The 17,405-nt window shown below is 41.9% G+C and overlaps 2 protein-coding genes across 2 annotated transcripts in view; both read right to left on the bottom strand.

Moving 5' to 3' along the window:
• Positions 1–1,220: 1,220 nt before the first annotated feature.
• Positions 1,221–2,207, bottom strand: LOC135196695 (uncharacterized). Its single transcript, XM_064223527.1, has 2 exons — positions 1,876–2,207; positions 1,221–1,410 (listed from the first exon to the last, which is right to left on the bottom strand). Exons 1-2 carry the CDS (start codon positions 2,205–2,207, stop codon positions 1,221–1,223), a joined length of 522 nt encoding a protein of 173 aa, XP_064079597.1.
• Positions 2,208–3,372: 1,165 nt separating this feature from the next.
• LOC135196694 (nascent polypeptide-associated complex subunit alpha, muscle-specific form-like) overlaps positions 3,373–17,405 on the bottom strand; it is a 39,824-nt gene continuing 25,791 nt past the window's right edge. The window contains exons 2-4 of the mRNA XM_064223526.1: positions 4,640–5,089; positions 4,059–4,607; positions 3,373–3,779 (exon numbers count right to left, since the gene is read on the bottom strand). Coding sequence (XP_064079596.1) covers positions 3,373–3,779; positions 4,059–4,607; positions 4,640–5,089 — 1,406 coding nt within the window. The remainder of the gene's footprint in view (positions 3,780–4,058; positions 4,608–4,639; positions 5,090–17,405) is intronic.

The following is a 17,405-nucleotide window of genomic DNA, read 5'->3' as shown; positions in this document are numbered from 1 at the left end:
GGGTCAGGGCATGGGTGGGGTGGTGTCTTGTCCCCTGGAGTCTACTAGTTGAATTAGTTGGGGGCTGGTCACTCTTGTCCAGGCCCCATGGTGGGTGCCTTGTCCCCTGGATCAATAGTTGTGAGGGGTGCTGAGGCTGTCTGCTGGGGTCAGGGCATGTGGTGCTGTATTGGACCCTGGACTTACTAGTTGATTAGGGGAGGGGCTGGCATCTGCTGTCTGTCTGGGGTCAGGGCATGGTGGGTCGTACTTGTCCCCTGGACCCCTCTACTAGTTGTGGATGGGGTGCTGGCTGGATCTGACTGGGGGTCAGGGCATGGTGGGTGTCTTGTCCCCTGGACTCTTAATACTTCTGTGGCAGGGGTGCTGGCGTCTGCTTGGGGTCTCAGGGCATGGTGGGTGCTTCTGTCCACCCCTGGAGCTCTACTAGTTGTGAGGGGTGCTGGCGTCTTTGCTGGGGTCAGGGCATGGTGGGTGTCTTGGTCCCCTGGAGTCTACTAGTTATGGAGGGGTGCTGGCGGGGTCTACTGGGGTCAGGCATGGTGGTCATGTCTGGAGTCTAATAGTTTGTTGTAGGGGTGCTGGGTCTGGTGGGGGTCATGGCATGGTGGGTGTTCTTGACTGGAGTCTAATAGTTGTGTTAGGGGTGCGGGCGTCTACTGGGGGTCAGGGCATGGTGGGTGTCTTGTCCCCTGGAGTCTAACTAGTTGTGGTAGGGGTGCTGGCATCTGCTGGGGGTCAGTGGGCATGGTGGGTGGGGTCTAGTGTCACCAACTTAGGTCCCGGAGTCTAATAGTTGTGGAGGGGTGGGTGGCGTCTGGCTGTCCCAAGGGCATGGTGGGGTGTCCACTGGGGGTCAATAGTTTTTTTGTTGGAGGGGTGGAGGGCCCCCGTTTTGGGCTGGGGGGTAGGGCATTTTTTTTGGTGGGTGTCTTGCCCCCTGGAGGTCCCCTAAATAGTTTTTTGTGGTAGTGCTGGCATTTTTCCTTGGCGGGGTCAGGGCACGCCTTTGGGGTGTCCCCCCCCCCCCTTGTCCCCCCCCCTGGAAGTCCGGAATAGTTTTTTTTGTGTAGGGGTGGGGCTGGCGTCTGCTGGGGGTCAGGGCCATGGTGGGTGTCTTGTCCCCTGGAGTCTACTAGTTTGTGGAGGGTACCTGGCGTCCTGCTGGGGGTTCAGGGGCATGGTGGGGTGTCCCCCCTTGTCCCCTGGAGTCCGTCTAACTAGTTGTGGAGGCCCGGGGTAGGGGTGCTGGCGTCTGCTGGGGGTCGGGCATGGTGGGTGTCTTGTCCCTGGAGTCTACTAGTTTTTTTTTGTGGTAGGCCGGGTACTGGTCGTCTGCTGGGGTCAGGGCATTTTTTGGGGTGTGGGGTCTTGTCCCTGGGTGGGGACTCTACTAGTTGTGGAGGGGTACTGGGGTGGCAAATTGTCTTGCTGGGGTCGGGAGGGCAAATATGTCGTGTGTGTCCCTCGGACTCTGGAGTCTATAGTGGAGTAGGGGTACTTTGGCGTCTGCTGGGGGTCAGGGCATGGTGGGTGTCTTGTCCCCCCCTGGAGGTTCTAGTTTTTTTGTGGTAGGGGTTGCTGGCCATCCCTGTTGGGGGTCAGGCCAGGGTGGGTGGTCTTGTCCCCCCCCTGGGGATCCCCCCCTACTAAAGTTTTGGGGAGGGGTGTGGCGTCTGCTGGGGGTCAAGGTGGCATGGTGGTGTCTTGTCCCTGGACGTCTAATTAGTTTTTTTTGTGGAGGGGTGGCTGGCCATCTGCTTGTCCAGGGCATTGGGTGGTCTTGCTGGAGTTTAAATGGGGTAGGGGTGCTGGCGTCTGCTGGTGTTCAGGGCGGGCATGGTGGGTGTCTTGGTCCCCTGGACCCAATCTTACTAGTTGTGGTAGGGTTTTGGGGTACTGGCGTCTGCTGGGTCAGGGCAAATGGGGTTATGGTGGGTGTCTGGTCCCCTGGGGAGTCGTACTAGTTGTGGGGGGGAAAAAAAAAAAGGCGGGGGTGTCTGGCTGGGAGTCTGCTGGGGGTCAGGTTGGGCCATGCTGGGGTTTCCTGTCCTTGTCCCCTGGAGTCTACTAGTTTTTTTTTTGTTTGGAGGGGTTGCTGGCCGTCTGCTGGGGGTCAGGGCATGGTGGGTGTCTTTGTCCGCTGGAGGTCTACTAGTTGTGGGAAGTTCCCCCCCTGGAGGGGGTGTACTGGCTGTCCAGGGCATGGTGGGGTGGGGTGTCTTGGGGGTCTGGAGTTTATAGTTTTGGGTCAGGGGTTCTGCGGGTCCTGGCTGTCAAGGGAATTGTGGCGGGTGGGTCTGGGGTAGGGCTGGAGTCTAATAGTTGTGGAACCGGGTTCTGGCTGGGGTTCAGGGCTGTTTCTGGGGTCTGGAGGTCAAATAGTTTTGTGGGAGGGGGTTGCTGGCTCTGCTGTCCAGGGCACATGGTGGGTTGTCTGTTCTGGAGTCTAACTAGTTGTTGGGGGGAGGTTGCTGCGGCGTCTGCTGTGTCAGGGCATGGTGGGTGTTTCATGGTGGGTGTCTTGTCCCACTGGAGTCAATAGTTGTGGAGGGGTGCGGCGTCTATGGGGTCAGGATGGTGGGTGTCTTGTCTGGATATAATAGTTGTGGAGGGGTGCTGGGCGTATACTGGGGTCAGGGCATGGTGGTGGTCTTGTCCCTGGAGTCTACTAGTTGTGTAGGGGTGCTGGCGGTCTATGGGGTCAGGGCATGGTGGGGTGTCTGTCTGGAGGCTAATGGGTTGTGGAGGGGTGCTGGGCATCTGCTGGGGTCAGGGCATGGGTGTCTTGTCCCTGGAGTCCAATAGTGGAGGGGTGCTTGGCATCTGAGGGGTCAGGGCATGGTGTGTCTGTCCCCTGGAGTCTATAGTTGTGGAGGGGTGCCGGCATCTGTGGGGTCAGGGCTGGTGGGTGTCTTGTCCCCTGGAGTCTATAGTTGTGGAGGGGTGCTGGCGCTGCTGGGGTCAGGGCAGGTGGGTGTCATTGTCCCCCGGAGGTACTAGTTGTGGAGCTGGCGTCTACTGGGGCAGGGCATGTGGTCTTGCCCCTGGAGTCTAATAGTTGTGTAGGGGGTACGTGTGGCGTCTGCTGGGGTCAGGGCATGGTGGGTGTCTTGTCCCCTGGAGTCTACTAGTTGTGGAGGGGTGCTGGCATCTGCTGGGGTCAGGGCATGGTGGGTGTCTTGTCCCCTGGAGTCTACTAGTTGTGGAGGGGTGCTGGCATCTGCTGGGGTCAGGGCATGGTGGGTGTCTTGTCCCCCCCCCTTGGAGTCCAATAGTTGTGGACGTGCTGGCATCTGCTGGGGTCAGGGCATGGTGGGTGTCTTGTCCCCGGAGTCCAATAGTTGTGGAGGGGTGCTGGCATCTGCTGGGTCAGGGCATGGTGGGTGGGTCTTGTCCCCTGGAGTCTACTAGTTGTGGAGGGGTGCTGGCATCTGCTGGGGTCAGGGCATGGTGGGTGTCTTGTCCCTTGGAGTCCAATAGTTGTGGAGGGGTGCTGGCATCTGCTGGGGTCAGGGCATGGTGGGTGTCTTGTCCCCTGGAGTCTACTAGTTGTGGAGGGGTGCAGGCATCTGCTGGGTCAGGGCATGGTGGGTGTCTTGTCCCCTGGAGTCTACTAGTTGTGGAGGGGTGCTGGCGTCTACTGGGGGTCAGGGCATGGTGGGTGTCTTGTCCCCTGGAGTCTAATAGTTGTGTAGGGGTGCTGGCGTCTACTGGGGTCAGGGCATGGTGGGTGTCTTGTCCCCTGGAGTCTAATAGTTGTGGAGGGGTGCTGGCATCTGCTGGGGTCAGGGCATGGTGGGTGTCTTGTCCCCTGGAGTCTAATAGTTGTGGAGGGGTGCTGGCGTCTGCTGGGGGTCAGGGCATGGTGGGTGTCTTGTCCCCTGGAGTCTAATAGTTGTGTAGGGGTGCTGGCATCTGCTGGGGTCAGGGGCATGGGTGTGTCTTGTCCCTGGAGTAATAGTTGTGTAGGGGTGCTGGCGTCTGCTGGGGTCAGGGCATGGTGGGTGTCTTGTCAACTGGAGTCTATAGTTGTGTGGGGTTTGCTGGCGGTCTACTGGGGTCAGGGCCTGGTGGGTGTCTTGTCCCCCTGGAGTCTAATAGTTGTGTAGGGTGCTGGCCGTCTACTGGGGTCAGGGCATGGTGGGTGTCTTGTCCTTGGAGTCCTATTAGTTTTTGTGTAGGGGTGCTGGCGTCTACTGGGGTCAGGGCATGGTGGGTGTCTTGTCCCCTGGAGTCTACTAGTTGTGGAGGGGTCTGCGTCTGTTTGGGGTCCAGGGCCTGGTGGGTGTCTTGTCCCCTGGAGTCTATTAGTTGTGGAGGGGTTCTGGCGTCTGTTGGGGTCAGGCTGGTGGGGTGTCTTGTCCCCTGGAGTCTATTAGTTGTGATGGTTCTGGCGTCTGTTGGGGTCAGGGCCTGGTGGGTGTCTTGTCCCCTGGAGTCTATTAGTTGTGGAGGGGTTCTGGCGTCTGTTGGGGTCAGGGCCTGGTGGGTGTCTTGTCCCCTGGAGTCTATTAGTTGTGGAGGGGTTCTGGCGTCTGTTGGGGTCAGGGCCTGGTGCGTGTCTTGTCCCCTGGACTCTACTAGTTGTGGAGGGGTGATGGCGTCTGCTGGGGTCAGGGCATGGTGGGTGTTTTGCCCCTGGAGTCTACTAGTTGTGGAGGGGTGATGGCATCTGCTGGGGTCAGGGCATGGTGGGTGTCTTGTCCCCTGGAGTCTAATAGTTGTGGAGGGGTGATGGCATCTGCTGGGGTCAGGGCATGGTGGGTGTCTTGTCCCCTGGAGTCTAATAGTTGTGGAGGGGTGCAGCCATCTGCTGGGGTCAGGGCATGGTGGGTGTCTTGTCCCCTGGAGTCTAATAGTTGTGGAGGGGTGATGGCGTCTGCTGGGGTCAGGGCATGGTGGGTGTCTTGTCCCCTAGAGTCTAATAGTTGTGGAAGGGTGCTGGCATCTACTGGGGTCAGGGCATGGTGGGTGTCTTGTCCCCAGGAGTCTAATAGTTGTGGAAGGGTGCTGGCATCTTCTGGGGTCAGGGCATGGTGGGTGTCTTGTCCCCTGGAGTCTACTAGTTGTGGAGGGGTGATGGCGTCTGCTGGGGTCAGGGCATGGTGGGTGTCTTGTCCCCTGGAGAATATTAGTTGTGGAGGGGTGCTGGCATCTGCTGGGGTCAGGGCATGGTGGGTGTATCATTGTCCCTGGGAGTCTATTATTTGTGGAGGGGTGATGGCGTCTGCTGGGGTCAGGGCATGGTGGGTGTCTTGTCCCCTGGAGAATATTAGTTGTGGAGGGGTGATGGCGTCTGCTGGGGTCAGGGCATGGTGGGTGTCTTGTCCCCTGGAGTCTATTAGTTGTGGAGGGGTGATGGCGTCTGCTGGGGTCAGGGCATGGTGGGTGTCTTGTCCCCTGGAGAATATTAGTTGTGGAGGGGTGATGGCGTCTGCTGGGGTCAGGGCATGGTGGGTGTCTTGTCCCCTGGAGTCTAATAGTTGTGGAGGGGTGCAGCCATCTGCTGGGGTCAGGGCATGGTGGGTGTCTTGTCCCCTGGAGTCTACTAGTTGTGGAGGGGTGATGGCGTCTGCTGGGGTCAGGGCATGGTGGGTGTCTTGTCCCCTGGAGTCTAATAGTTGTGGAGGGGTGCTGGCATCTGCTGGGGTCAGGGCATGGTGGGTGTCTTGTTCCTAGGAGATGCTGGTACTTGTTCATTGCTGGTTGGAGTGACTGGAGGCTGCTCCCAATTTTCAGCTTGCTGGTCCATCAGTATATAATCTGCATATTCGATTAATGTACTTATAATGACTGTTTTGGAACATTAGCTACATGCCCCCCTTTTTTTTTATTTTTATCTCTTCCCAAAAGATCTAGACTAAACGTATCATTTAATGGTATGCATAACTAATAATTCCTTCAGTCTTTACTACAAAGTATTAAGACAATTTAGTTTCGACGATTAAGTGAATAAATCAGTACTGCTAAGATCTGCTTTCGGTTCAGTTTAGTATTTGTTTATAATGCAGTTACATGCATAGTCAGCACGCACTCAGATTACCCATTTATTTTCTCCTATAGGAACTCTCTTATTTAAGTAATTCATACTTAAGAGAAATTTTGCTATATGTACATACATTCTTTGTTGGCATATTTATCTATATTCATATGCCTGTGGCATTTTAACATTTCAGTTATACATACATACAGGCATGCATACGAAAATAAGATATTTGCTAATATATACATACATTTGTCAATGGTGTATTTGGAATTCTTATATTCCTACTTTCATAAGTATAATCTAGTACAAAGAAGATTCAAACCTCTAACTAACTGTATATACATACATCTCTGTCTTGCCTAGTTTTAGCTCATTTGCCGCACTTCTCAAAGCATGAGTTTGTGAGCACAGCTTCTCGTCCCGTTACAATATCCCCTGGCCTCCGGCTGTTCGTGCAGCCCATTGCAATATACCCTTGGCCTCCGGCTGTTTGTGCCGCATATTGCAATATCTCTTGGCCTCCGGCTGTTTGTGCAGCCCGTTGCAATATCCCCTGGCTTCCGGCTGTTTGTGCAGCTGCCTCTGATCTTGTTTTTATTTAGATGCATACACACACACACACACACACACACACACACAAACACACCACACACATTTTATATATATATATATATATAATATATATATATTATTATATATATATATAAGTTATATTTTTTTAAAGTAGGAAGTTTAGTCATTGGGTTCTTTATGTTATAGTTGGTTTTAAACAATGAGTACGTATCTCAGTCTGTAATATGTTTTATCCCCCCCCCGCCTCCCCCTCTCTCTCTCTCTCTCTCTCTCTCTCTCTCTCCTCTCTCTCTCTCTCTCTTCGTTGTTTTTTTCTTGATTACAAAGCTATTAGTATATTTTTTTCTTTGAAGGGGTTACTTGTAGAGACAACAATAAACATAGGCCAAAGTCCATTATTTATCCTTGTTGAGGCCAAAGGCCTCGATTCAAATCTGGGTCTTTGGTCTTAACAACGATAATAATGGACTTTGACGTATGTTTATTCCTGTTTCTACAAGTAACCCCTTCAAATACTTATCTCTCATAATTCCCTTTGGGTGTTGCTTGTTTAATTAAAGGGCGCGCTCTCACACACACACAGATCGCATATCGCATATAATTGCATAGGCAATCTCTGTGCTTGGTCGTGTCATTTGACTGTTAACTGGCATACAAAGAGAGAGAGAGAGAGAGAGAGAGAGAGAGAGAGAGAGAGAGAGAGGGCAGGGCGGGGGCGGGGGCGAGGGAAAGACCGGGGGTTTATGATTGGTTTTCTAATGCTGCGTAGAAATCTCTGACACTGTTTTGAAGTGGTTCAAAATTACTTTGTTTATTTTATGGAGTTATAAAAAGTAGTTTGTGTTTTGTTTGTAATAATTTTTCGTAAATCGTATTAAAGATAAAGTCCTTGTCAATTATAGTATAAAAGACTGGAAATCTATATTATATGTAGAATTATGGAATATTCAAAAGATTCTCTGTATTTTTCTTTACGAACCACAATAATTGTCATGTATCTACTAATGTTAAAACATGCCATTTGATATATATATGGTATAAAAACCCGAGTTAATCTACTTATACATTACTGAATTATCATTTTTCAACTTTCCCACAGCGAAATGAAACTATTTATATATATATATATAATATATATATAAATATATATTAGATATATATATATATTACATATATATGTATATATATATATATATATATATATAATATATATATATAATTAAATTGCCATGTTTTACATTAGTATATATGAAAAATTTTCGTAGAAAATATAGAGAAATCGTTCTGATATTCCATAATTATACATATAATATAGATTTCCAGTCTCTATAATATAATTGTCAAAGAAGTGTTTCTATTATGATTTACGATCAATATTTTACACGTAAAAACACAAATACTTTTTTATAATTCATATATAACAAGTAATATTTAACCACTTCAAAAAGTGCCAGATCTCTCTCTCTCTCTCTTTCTATATATATATATATATAAAATATATATATATATATATATATATATATATATATATATATATATAAAATATGTTATATAAATATATATATATATAATATATATATATATATATATATATATATATATATATTATATATATATATATATATATATATATATACCTACTACAAATACAATTAACAACAATCGAAGATCCATCGACGTACGATAACTTTTCCAGAATCATGCGTCTGGCAGCGCTGCCGTGGACTGGGGAGCATCACCTGATCACCACTTCACCGAATCACCAGGCAGTCACAGTTACCACTCACTCACCACCACCGATTTGTAGTTTCAGGCACCGACACCACTTGCTGTACTTATGCCTTTCTCCGCTCTCATTACTCTCCGTAAGTTTTTAGATACTTGCCTTCCATTATTCTAGGACTCAGTGTTTTCAGGATGGTAATTATTGGAAGTGCATCTAATTTGCGACGGCTTATGACTCCTGTAGATATTTGAAACCGCCAAAATTGATAGGTAGATGATTACCTCGAAGGCCAAATACCAAGACTAGCCAAGTGCCAGACTTAATTTACAAATCGAGAACATTTAAAAATTACTTTCGTATTTTGTCAGGAATGTATAGCAGGGTATTCTTGGGCATTAATACTGGTTATACTTGCCCTTTCATATTGCTCTATTTCCCATTCATTAAGTCTTCTATACTAAGCCAATGTCGTAACCCTAGGCTCTTAAGATTTTGGAGTGTTATTATAACCTATTATCTGGCTGTCTGATTTTTCCCCTTCTCTAATCGCTTTATTTCATTCAACCCATGTTCGATTCTTGAGCATTCCATTGAGGTGTGAGATATGTCTATTTTTGGTGATAGAAGTTCACTCTAGACAAAACGTCTCCCTTTCAAAACGTCCCCTAGACAAAACGTCTCCCCTCCAAAACGTACCCCTAGACAAAACGTCTCCCTAAATAAGATATTGAACAGAGGGCAAATGGTAAAACGTTACACGTATTTAAAAAAAATCGTAAATTCAATATACTGCATATGTTGCAGTTATTTTATTTTAAAAACATACTAGATATAAAATTCGCCAATAGGCTAAAAGGAGAACGGTCATTTTATTAATCTTAAGACACTGATGGCCCAGTTAAACGGGTACATATCCTAAGTACCTGTTGGGGACTCATTCTTCCTTCTATGTAGTGTCCTAAATGTTAACCCCTTGCACTTGCTTGTACACTTTCCTATGTCTGCGGGATAACTGTCATTCAGACACTAGGCGCACTTGTAAATTCCCGTCTGTTGCATCCGTTGCACAGCAGTCCTTCCTGTCTTGGTCGCACAGTCGGTAAGTTAAGTTCGCTGATAATGAATATTTTGAGTGTTTTTATATTGAATAACGAAGATAAAACATTCAAAGTATGTACGAAGGATTCAGTGCGAATAGTAAACCTCAGCAGTACTCAGACGTTTGTATCAATTAGAGGAGCCCCGTTTGAAATGGAGAATGGCATTTTAGAGAATGTTCCGAGTCGTTATGGGAAACTTTACGGTATCAGAAATAACATTTTTGTACATGGGAAAGGTAGAAATCTACTTAGTGGTGTGAGGACTGCAAAAATAGATATCAGAGACAGACCACATTCCTTCATCCATAAATATATGTGGATTTAAGATTAACTTCATATACAGTGGGCAGAAAAAACCTTTCATAAATGTGGCAGTTCCGCGCATTTGGCCATAGGTTGTAAAAACAGCGAGAGTAATATCCAGTCGTATGACATACAAGATTTTCCTGCTTTGGAACTTGTGCATAAAGGGGATGTGGTCACTGAAAGTGAGAAAATTAACAACATTGGAGATAAGGAAAATAAAGTTACTAATCAATCTGGTATCGCCTTGCCTAATTCGTCGTCACTACATGATACAAATCATGCAAAATCAGGTAAAGGAAATGTTAATGATGATATACTGATGGATAACAATAAGTGATAGTATCATGGTGCGCGAGGCTACGTTTTCTATACCTAACTGATTCCTCCTCTACACAAAGTAACCATAATGAAGTGCCTTGTGATAAGGAACCCATTGATTGAATTCATTTCATATTTCAAGCCTTTGTATTCATCAGTAGCTAAATCGTCCGGGGTTCGTCGTCTTCCACTTGATGAAGGAAAACTTAAATGTAATAACTATTTGTGCATCGGTCTATGAACCAAACACTAATGACATGAATACTGAAATGTCAGTGGATGTTTTAATTTGCAAGAAAATACCCATGAAATGATGAAAAGTCAGAAGGGAAATGGAAATTTTAAAAACTTGAAGAGATGGTAAACTGAAGCTGGTTAGAAGGAAAAGTCACCAACAATTCCAAGAAAAAAACAAAAACGCATATAATCCTATATATCACAACGTCTTTAACTGTAGCGACATTAAATGTTAATGGTTTATGTGGCACAGATAGGCAACTGAAATTACAAGCGATGTTAGGCTACCAAAAAAATTGACGTACTTCTTTTGCAGGAGCACAATTTGAAAATGTCTCGGTCTTTGTTGGATACTTTCAATATGTTTGAAATATTTTCATTCCTCACAGCGTTATTCCAAAAGGAGGTACGTTAATAACGTACTAAAAGAAACCAAATTTAAATTATTAACCAAGAACAGATGTGGAAGAGTATTATTGGTATACAGATACGTTATAATAACTGAATTCATCATTGTCAATGTTTACGCTCCCTCTGGGGCGAATAATGTTAAGGTTAGGGAAAACTTCTTTTTCTATATGAGGCACAGGATAGACAACATCATTTTAGAAGGAGATTTCAACTGTGTTATTACCGACAGAGACAGTAGTCATCCGAGTCACATATAAATGTCAAAAAACATTGTTTATCTTTAATCAGACATTTAGGATTAAAGGATACTTACTACTCTCGAAAAGGATTACCTGAATACACTTTTGTAAGAAAAAATTATGAATCTCGCCTTGACAGGTTCCATTTAAGACGCATTTTTGATAACATTCGTAGTGTAACCACAGTACCAGTCTCTTGTTCAGACCATTGTATGGTCGTTATGGAAATTAACTGTGGAATATACCACAAGGGTTCTGAATACTGGAGACTAGATAACAACGTATTGAATTATGATGGAGTCAATAATCTTTTTAGCACATTTTGGCATTATTTGAAAAACAGCAAAAGTCAATTTAAAAATTTGTTAATTTGGTGGGACTGGGTGAAGAAGGAATGTCAAAAGTGGTTCATAGCTTTATCCAAAAGGATTAACATTGAAAAATATGGTCTTATAAATCTATTACAGGCGAGGCTGAGAAAATTGTATTTAAAACATGATTGTACTACGGGAGAGTACCTAAATATTCAATCCATAAAAGGCAGAAATTTAAAGTATAAGGAATGAAATTATGGAAGGAGTGAAAATTCGAGGTAAGATGGATCAACTGAATAAAGAGGAGAAAGTGTCGTCTCTTTTATTAGGAAGGGAAAAAGTAAAACCTCAAATCGCTTCTTTAAATAAATTAATCTTAGAGAATGGAAAGACACTAGAGTCCCAAAGTGAGTTATGTTCTCATATTGCTAATTATTATAGCAAGATTGACAATGTATTAGATGAGAATGATAGAAAAATTCTCAATGAAGAAATGAATTGTGATGAAGTAAGGAAAGTTCTTTCTTCATTTAATAAAAATAAAACTCTTGGTAGAGAAGGAAGGTCTTTCCACTGAATTTTATCTTACCTTCTGGTAACAGTATATCTATCTCATTATATAGAGGTATTGAAATACATGAGAACACATTGAGTAGTTGGTATCCGAAAACTTAGGTGGGATTAAATTAATCCCAAAATCAGGAGATCTGTCAAAATTAGAGGAATGGCGACCTATTACTTTATTAAATACTGATTACAAAATATTTGCGAAGATATTAAAGAACAGGCTTCCATTAATAATTGATAAGGTGGTCTTCAAACTTCAATTCTGTGTTGGCTCTGGTAAGTCAATTGTTTATTGTAACAATATTATAAGAGATATGATTCATTATGTCAATAATAAGAAATCAAAGGCAGCCTTGCTCAGACTAGACTAAGACGAGAAGGCATTTGAGCCCCATGCTGGTACATACCACCTTTTGGAACGACGGCATGTGTCCGACATATAATCAAAAGTTTTGTCACATAAACGTGACCAACAGGATCATTTCTAACTTTCAAAATCTTCTTAAAGACTTACTTTAATGCATTTAGCATAGCTTTCAGCTTTATGTCTTGAGTAGACTTACTTTACATATAAGACAACTTTTACCTTCCGTATATATCTTGAAACATTATACCTTGAAACTTTATATCTTTTGACTTGTTTTCTTATCTTTCAAGACAAATTTTAACTTTACAAATGATTTTAAAAATTTTACATGTTTTGAGACATCTTGAGTATATAAATGATACCGATACCTCAAGATAACCTTGTGTAAAAGACTAGCATTTGACACAATCAGTCAAATTAACATAAGTAAAAAGGACAAAATCTGCTATATTAGAAAATTATTCTCTAACCTTGGTAAGGATGCTTTACAAATTATAATATTGTTCCATATCAAACAGCAAATTTACATAAATTAGACCAGAAAATGGTATTTGAAATAACAGAACCTAATAATGATGATTCAATTATAAATAAAACGTTTTCTACGAGACTTAATACAACACTCAAATTCTGTAACAATACGTGGGAGAAGAAAATCTTACAATAAATCTTAAGAAAAACAGATTGACAAAATGTATAAAAATCGTACATTTTCTTATAAGTTATTCATAGCCTTATCAACTGACATTTACAAGTAAAATAATATTATCAACTCTCAAAGTCAAGGATTCTATCTGGTACTAAATCAATGTCAATGTCAGTTGGCAATATGTTCAAGATACATTCATCTTCGTTACCGTCTTTCCTCATTTGTTCTCCTGCTTTCTATGAGGTGTCATTATACCAAAAAACACCCATTTTCCACGAATGCGACTTGAGAGAAACGTTTATAAGACTAGAAATCTCAACTAAAACGGAAAACAGAATGTCAGAATAAACGTTTACACTCTGTAGATATCATTACGAGTCATCAATAGAGGTGGGTGGGCCAATATACTTCAGGACGAAATTCTGGTGGTTTAAGGCTACAGGTTCTCATGGAATGTTTCACAAGACAATACAAATCAAAAACAAAATTTGCCTAAGTACAAAACTACTGCCATGAGAGTGAACGTAAGTCTAGGCTTGTCGTGGTGGTATAAGCTTTGCCACGCCCACTTTAGGCTTACTGTACTTCACATCATTCTCTGACATTTGGGAGTCTAACATCTCTTCCCTCGTGACATATATGACTAACAGACATATTAAAAAGCACAAAAGAAGTATATACAAGACTTCTTCCCATCTGGGCAATCAGCTTAGGAAACTTAATTATTAAGCCCCTTTTGGGTCGACTTCGAAGTTGGCAAATGACTGGTTTTATTACCTCCAGCTGAGGACTCTCTCTCTCTCTCTCCCTCGGGGCACTGCAATGCGACCCAAAAGGCCACTTTCATTTTAAATATTTTGAGTTTAATGTACATACATATATATATATATATATATATATATATATAGATATATATATATATAAATATAGTTTATATATAAATATATATATATATATATATATATATATATATATATATAGATATAATATATAATATATTATATATATATACATTATATATACACAGTATATATATATATATATCTATGTATATATATATATCGAATATACTGTACTGTATATATATATATATATATATATATCTATATATATATATATATATTATATCTTATATATATATATATATATCATATAGATATATAAATATATCAAAAACACCTTCCGTTTTTCAGCTCAAGTCTATTAATAATAATATAAAAAATCACTCTTCTCTCCAAACTGTTTAGGTTTTTAGGTTAATATTTAATCTTGACAGGCTTGCTCTAGCTCACTTTGTACACAGTGCTAAAGAAATGCTTCTCTTATCAAATATCTTAATCGCATAAAAAAACATGACAAAAATCAACAGAAATCGCTTGAATTTAGGTACTAAAACAAATATTACTCACCCAAAGATCTACCTAATTCATACCCTAACTTAAGATCGTAATATCTGTAATAATGGAAGAATTGACACACAAACATTTCAAGTGTGTGTTTAGAGTGAGTATTTAGTGTTCAGAGGAAGAGTTTTAAGTGTGAGAAAGTTACGATTGAGGTATTTAATCCCTGTGTCTAGAAGTAATGGAAAAAGCACCTTGGAGTATGTAGTGTGAATAAGCGGGAATTCAACTGTGACATTAAGCTTTAAAAAACCATGTGAAGACTTGGATGTGGCACAGAGAGAGAGAGAGAGAGAGAGAGAGAGAGAGAGAGAGAGAGAGAGAGAGAGAGAGAGAATGTAACTCCTATATAGCAAAGTATGCAGAAATTGGTCAATAAATTGTGAAGGTTTCATTACAGCATGAAAAGTGAAAAGTGTGCAATTCTGCAGCTGAAAAGTTGTGCTGTAAACCTGAGAAGTGTTCCTACATAGCAGCTTTAACAGGAGATTGAAAAGATTCCCCTGAATGTACAGTTCCATAGAAGATTTCAAACTTACAGAAAAAAGTCTGGACAGAATGGAAGGTTGAAAGGGAGAAATAAGAACAATATCTAAGTTATTTGCATCAATTTACAATAATATCTCGTTCCTATATCCGGTTTCTATAACATAAAATTGTACAAAATTATTGCTACCCCAGACTCCTACAAACATTGGCCACTGGAAAAAAATCTGTATAGCTATGAGTCTCCAAATTGTTCAAATGTGCTTTACTTTTCTAGTACTGCTGGAGTATTTTCTTCTGCAGCTTTTAAGCTTATTTCGTTTCATTAGGACCAACAAAGGCAATAGATACTGTCTTTCTAGCTAAATGAAGTCTAAACTTTGGTGAGAACTGAGCAGAAAGCTGAAATACAGAGTTTCTGTAAAATCAATTTACACTATAGTAGTATTGTACAATAATTTTCCCATGATTCAAAATTTAAAGTAAAATTTATACCAATAACAGTTTCATTTCTACCATTAACTGTTAAATCTTCAACTATAACTGTTAACTGATCAATTTGAATTGAATGGGAACTCTATACAATAACTGAATACTAAAGAAAGCCATTATACCTTCACCTAAAATTCTCCATATGTCAAGACACTGTTGCACTTGTTATTCTAAAACTGACTAGACCTATAACTCAGAAATAATTGAATTTCTCAAATAACTGACTTTAGGAGTCACAAGCAACTTAAGATATACCCTCCTGCAATGTAACTGCAGGCAATTTCAGAATTGATTTGGGTACAAAGTTTAGACAGAACTCTTCTGTTGATTTAATTTCTGATAACCATTCTTGAGGTCAAGTCTACGTGTAACAAAACTCCCTGATTATTAAATAGCTTCCCCTTTAGTTCCTTCCACTTAGCTGTTCAACCTCTTGAACCTAATTACTCCAATTTACAGCGATCATGGACAATCAGTCCCTCTGTGAGAACCTTGCAAGGGAAGAGGTAGTGTGATTTGCTTGCATCGCAAAACAGTTAAAAATAGTATTCAATTAAATAGCAATTTTCCCAATAGCTACGAGTTTAATAAGGAACGAACTCTCCTTGTGTGTCAAATGTCTCAAACATACATAAGTATGTCCTAGAGAAAAATAAATGACTAGTTCTCAAGATGATTTTAATCATCCAAGAAAGTCTATCCATCAACGTAACATTAAGTCGAATAAACTGTTCACATAACTGAGAATGCTTGTTCATTCATATGCCAAATATAGCCTTGTCAAACTGCTCCCCTTCAAAGACACCTTCGAAAGGACTCATTCATATACCTAAGACACCATTCTTAACAATGCCTGATCTGAGTAAAGTGAAGCTTTGAATTTGAGTCTACTTACAGTCATTAGCCTATGACATTTTCAGAAAAACCAAATTATCCTCAAGTCATGCATTCAGTATGACAATCATTTACCTAAAATACCATTAGCAGTATTGCAAATGGCCTTTAAAGTAGCAGTGAAATTCAGAGTTCACTTATTCAATAATTCATCTATGATACATTTTGACAATATTGCAAGATTACATCAAAATAACTCTCTTTAATTTGGAACCTAACCATGCCACCAGTGTCTTGAAATAAGCAGAGATGCCATGATGATAATGCTCTTGATAAGGTACTCGCCAATACCGACACAATTAGCCTTTAAGTGATATATGTTTCATGTTAAGCAAGCAGCATTATTGTCATGGCAAGCTTTGTACAAATTCAGAGTTTTGTTTAATCACTTAAAAATAATGACAAGTTCTTCATACTTTTTTTGAGTTAAGCTAATAAACTGAAATACCTCCTGTCTTAACAGTGCAATCATGTCGATGCTTCAGGACGAGTTCTCTCTCTTGTATCAAACAGAGCTTTTCACTCACCTAAGTTTCAAAGTATAAGAACCAACTCTCACATAACATTACAGTTAAGGTGCGTCCACACGGTCGAACAATGTCCGACGGTCAAACATTGTTACCATATCTTAGGCGAAGCAGGATGACGTCATAAGCGTTGAAACGATGGAAGTAGATCTGGCAACAAACAGCGGTACCAGATGAGGTGGTATACCTCTGCTTTTACTCTGCTCACAAGGCAAAGACCGCCAAACAATTGTTAATTGGTAACAATGTTTGTCCGTCGGACATTGTTCGACCGTGTGGACGCACCTTTACGCAAGACCCTGGAACTAGGTATTCCCAAGTTTCTAAAGGAAATCCGATATAAATCACTAAAGAAACAAACTACTGACAAAACTTTCAAAATGTATACGAGAAGCTTAATTCCAAGTCCCTACTGTTATGAAAGTTAGTTTAGCAATATCTATAGTAAGTTTTACTGGGGAAAAATATCAGGACTAATTAGCTGTGAATATCATTTACTCTATAAAGGTCAGTCAGTACCTCACAGGTTTGACTCCACACAGCTATTCCCAACTCTATTGACCACTACGAAGATATTCCATAAAGTCTGTTGTTTGCAACTGTTGAACTTTATGCTAATGATAGTTTTTGTTGAACTTCAGGAAATGACAGAAAATCATTATCATATCCTACCATTAATGTCCCCTAGATACTGCACAACTAGACGAAGATGTATTCTGTGAAACAGTCAGTTACTTGACTGTAATATTAAACTTAGTTGATGGGAAGCTATTCTGTAACATATGTGACTTCTCGATATAGATTAGT

Source organism: Macrobrachium nipponense, chromosome 18 (assembly GCF_015104395.2).
Source record: "Macrobrachium nipponense isolate FS-2020 chromosome 18, ASM1510439v2, whole genome shotgun sequence".
NCBI classification, from domain to species: Eukaryota; Metazoa; Arthropoda; class Malacostraca; order Decapoda; family Palaemonidae; genus Macrobrachium; species Macrobrachium nipponense.
The sequence above is the reverse complement of the archived record's forward strand: the minus strand, read 5'-3'. Positions and strand labels throughout refer to the sequence as shown.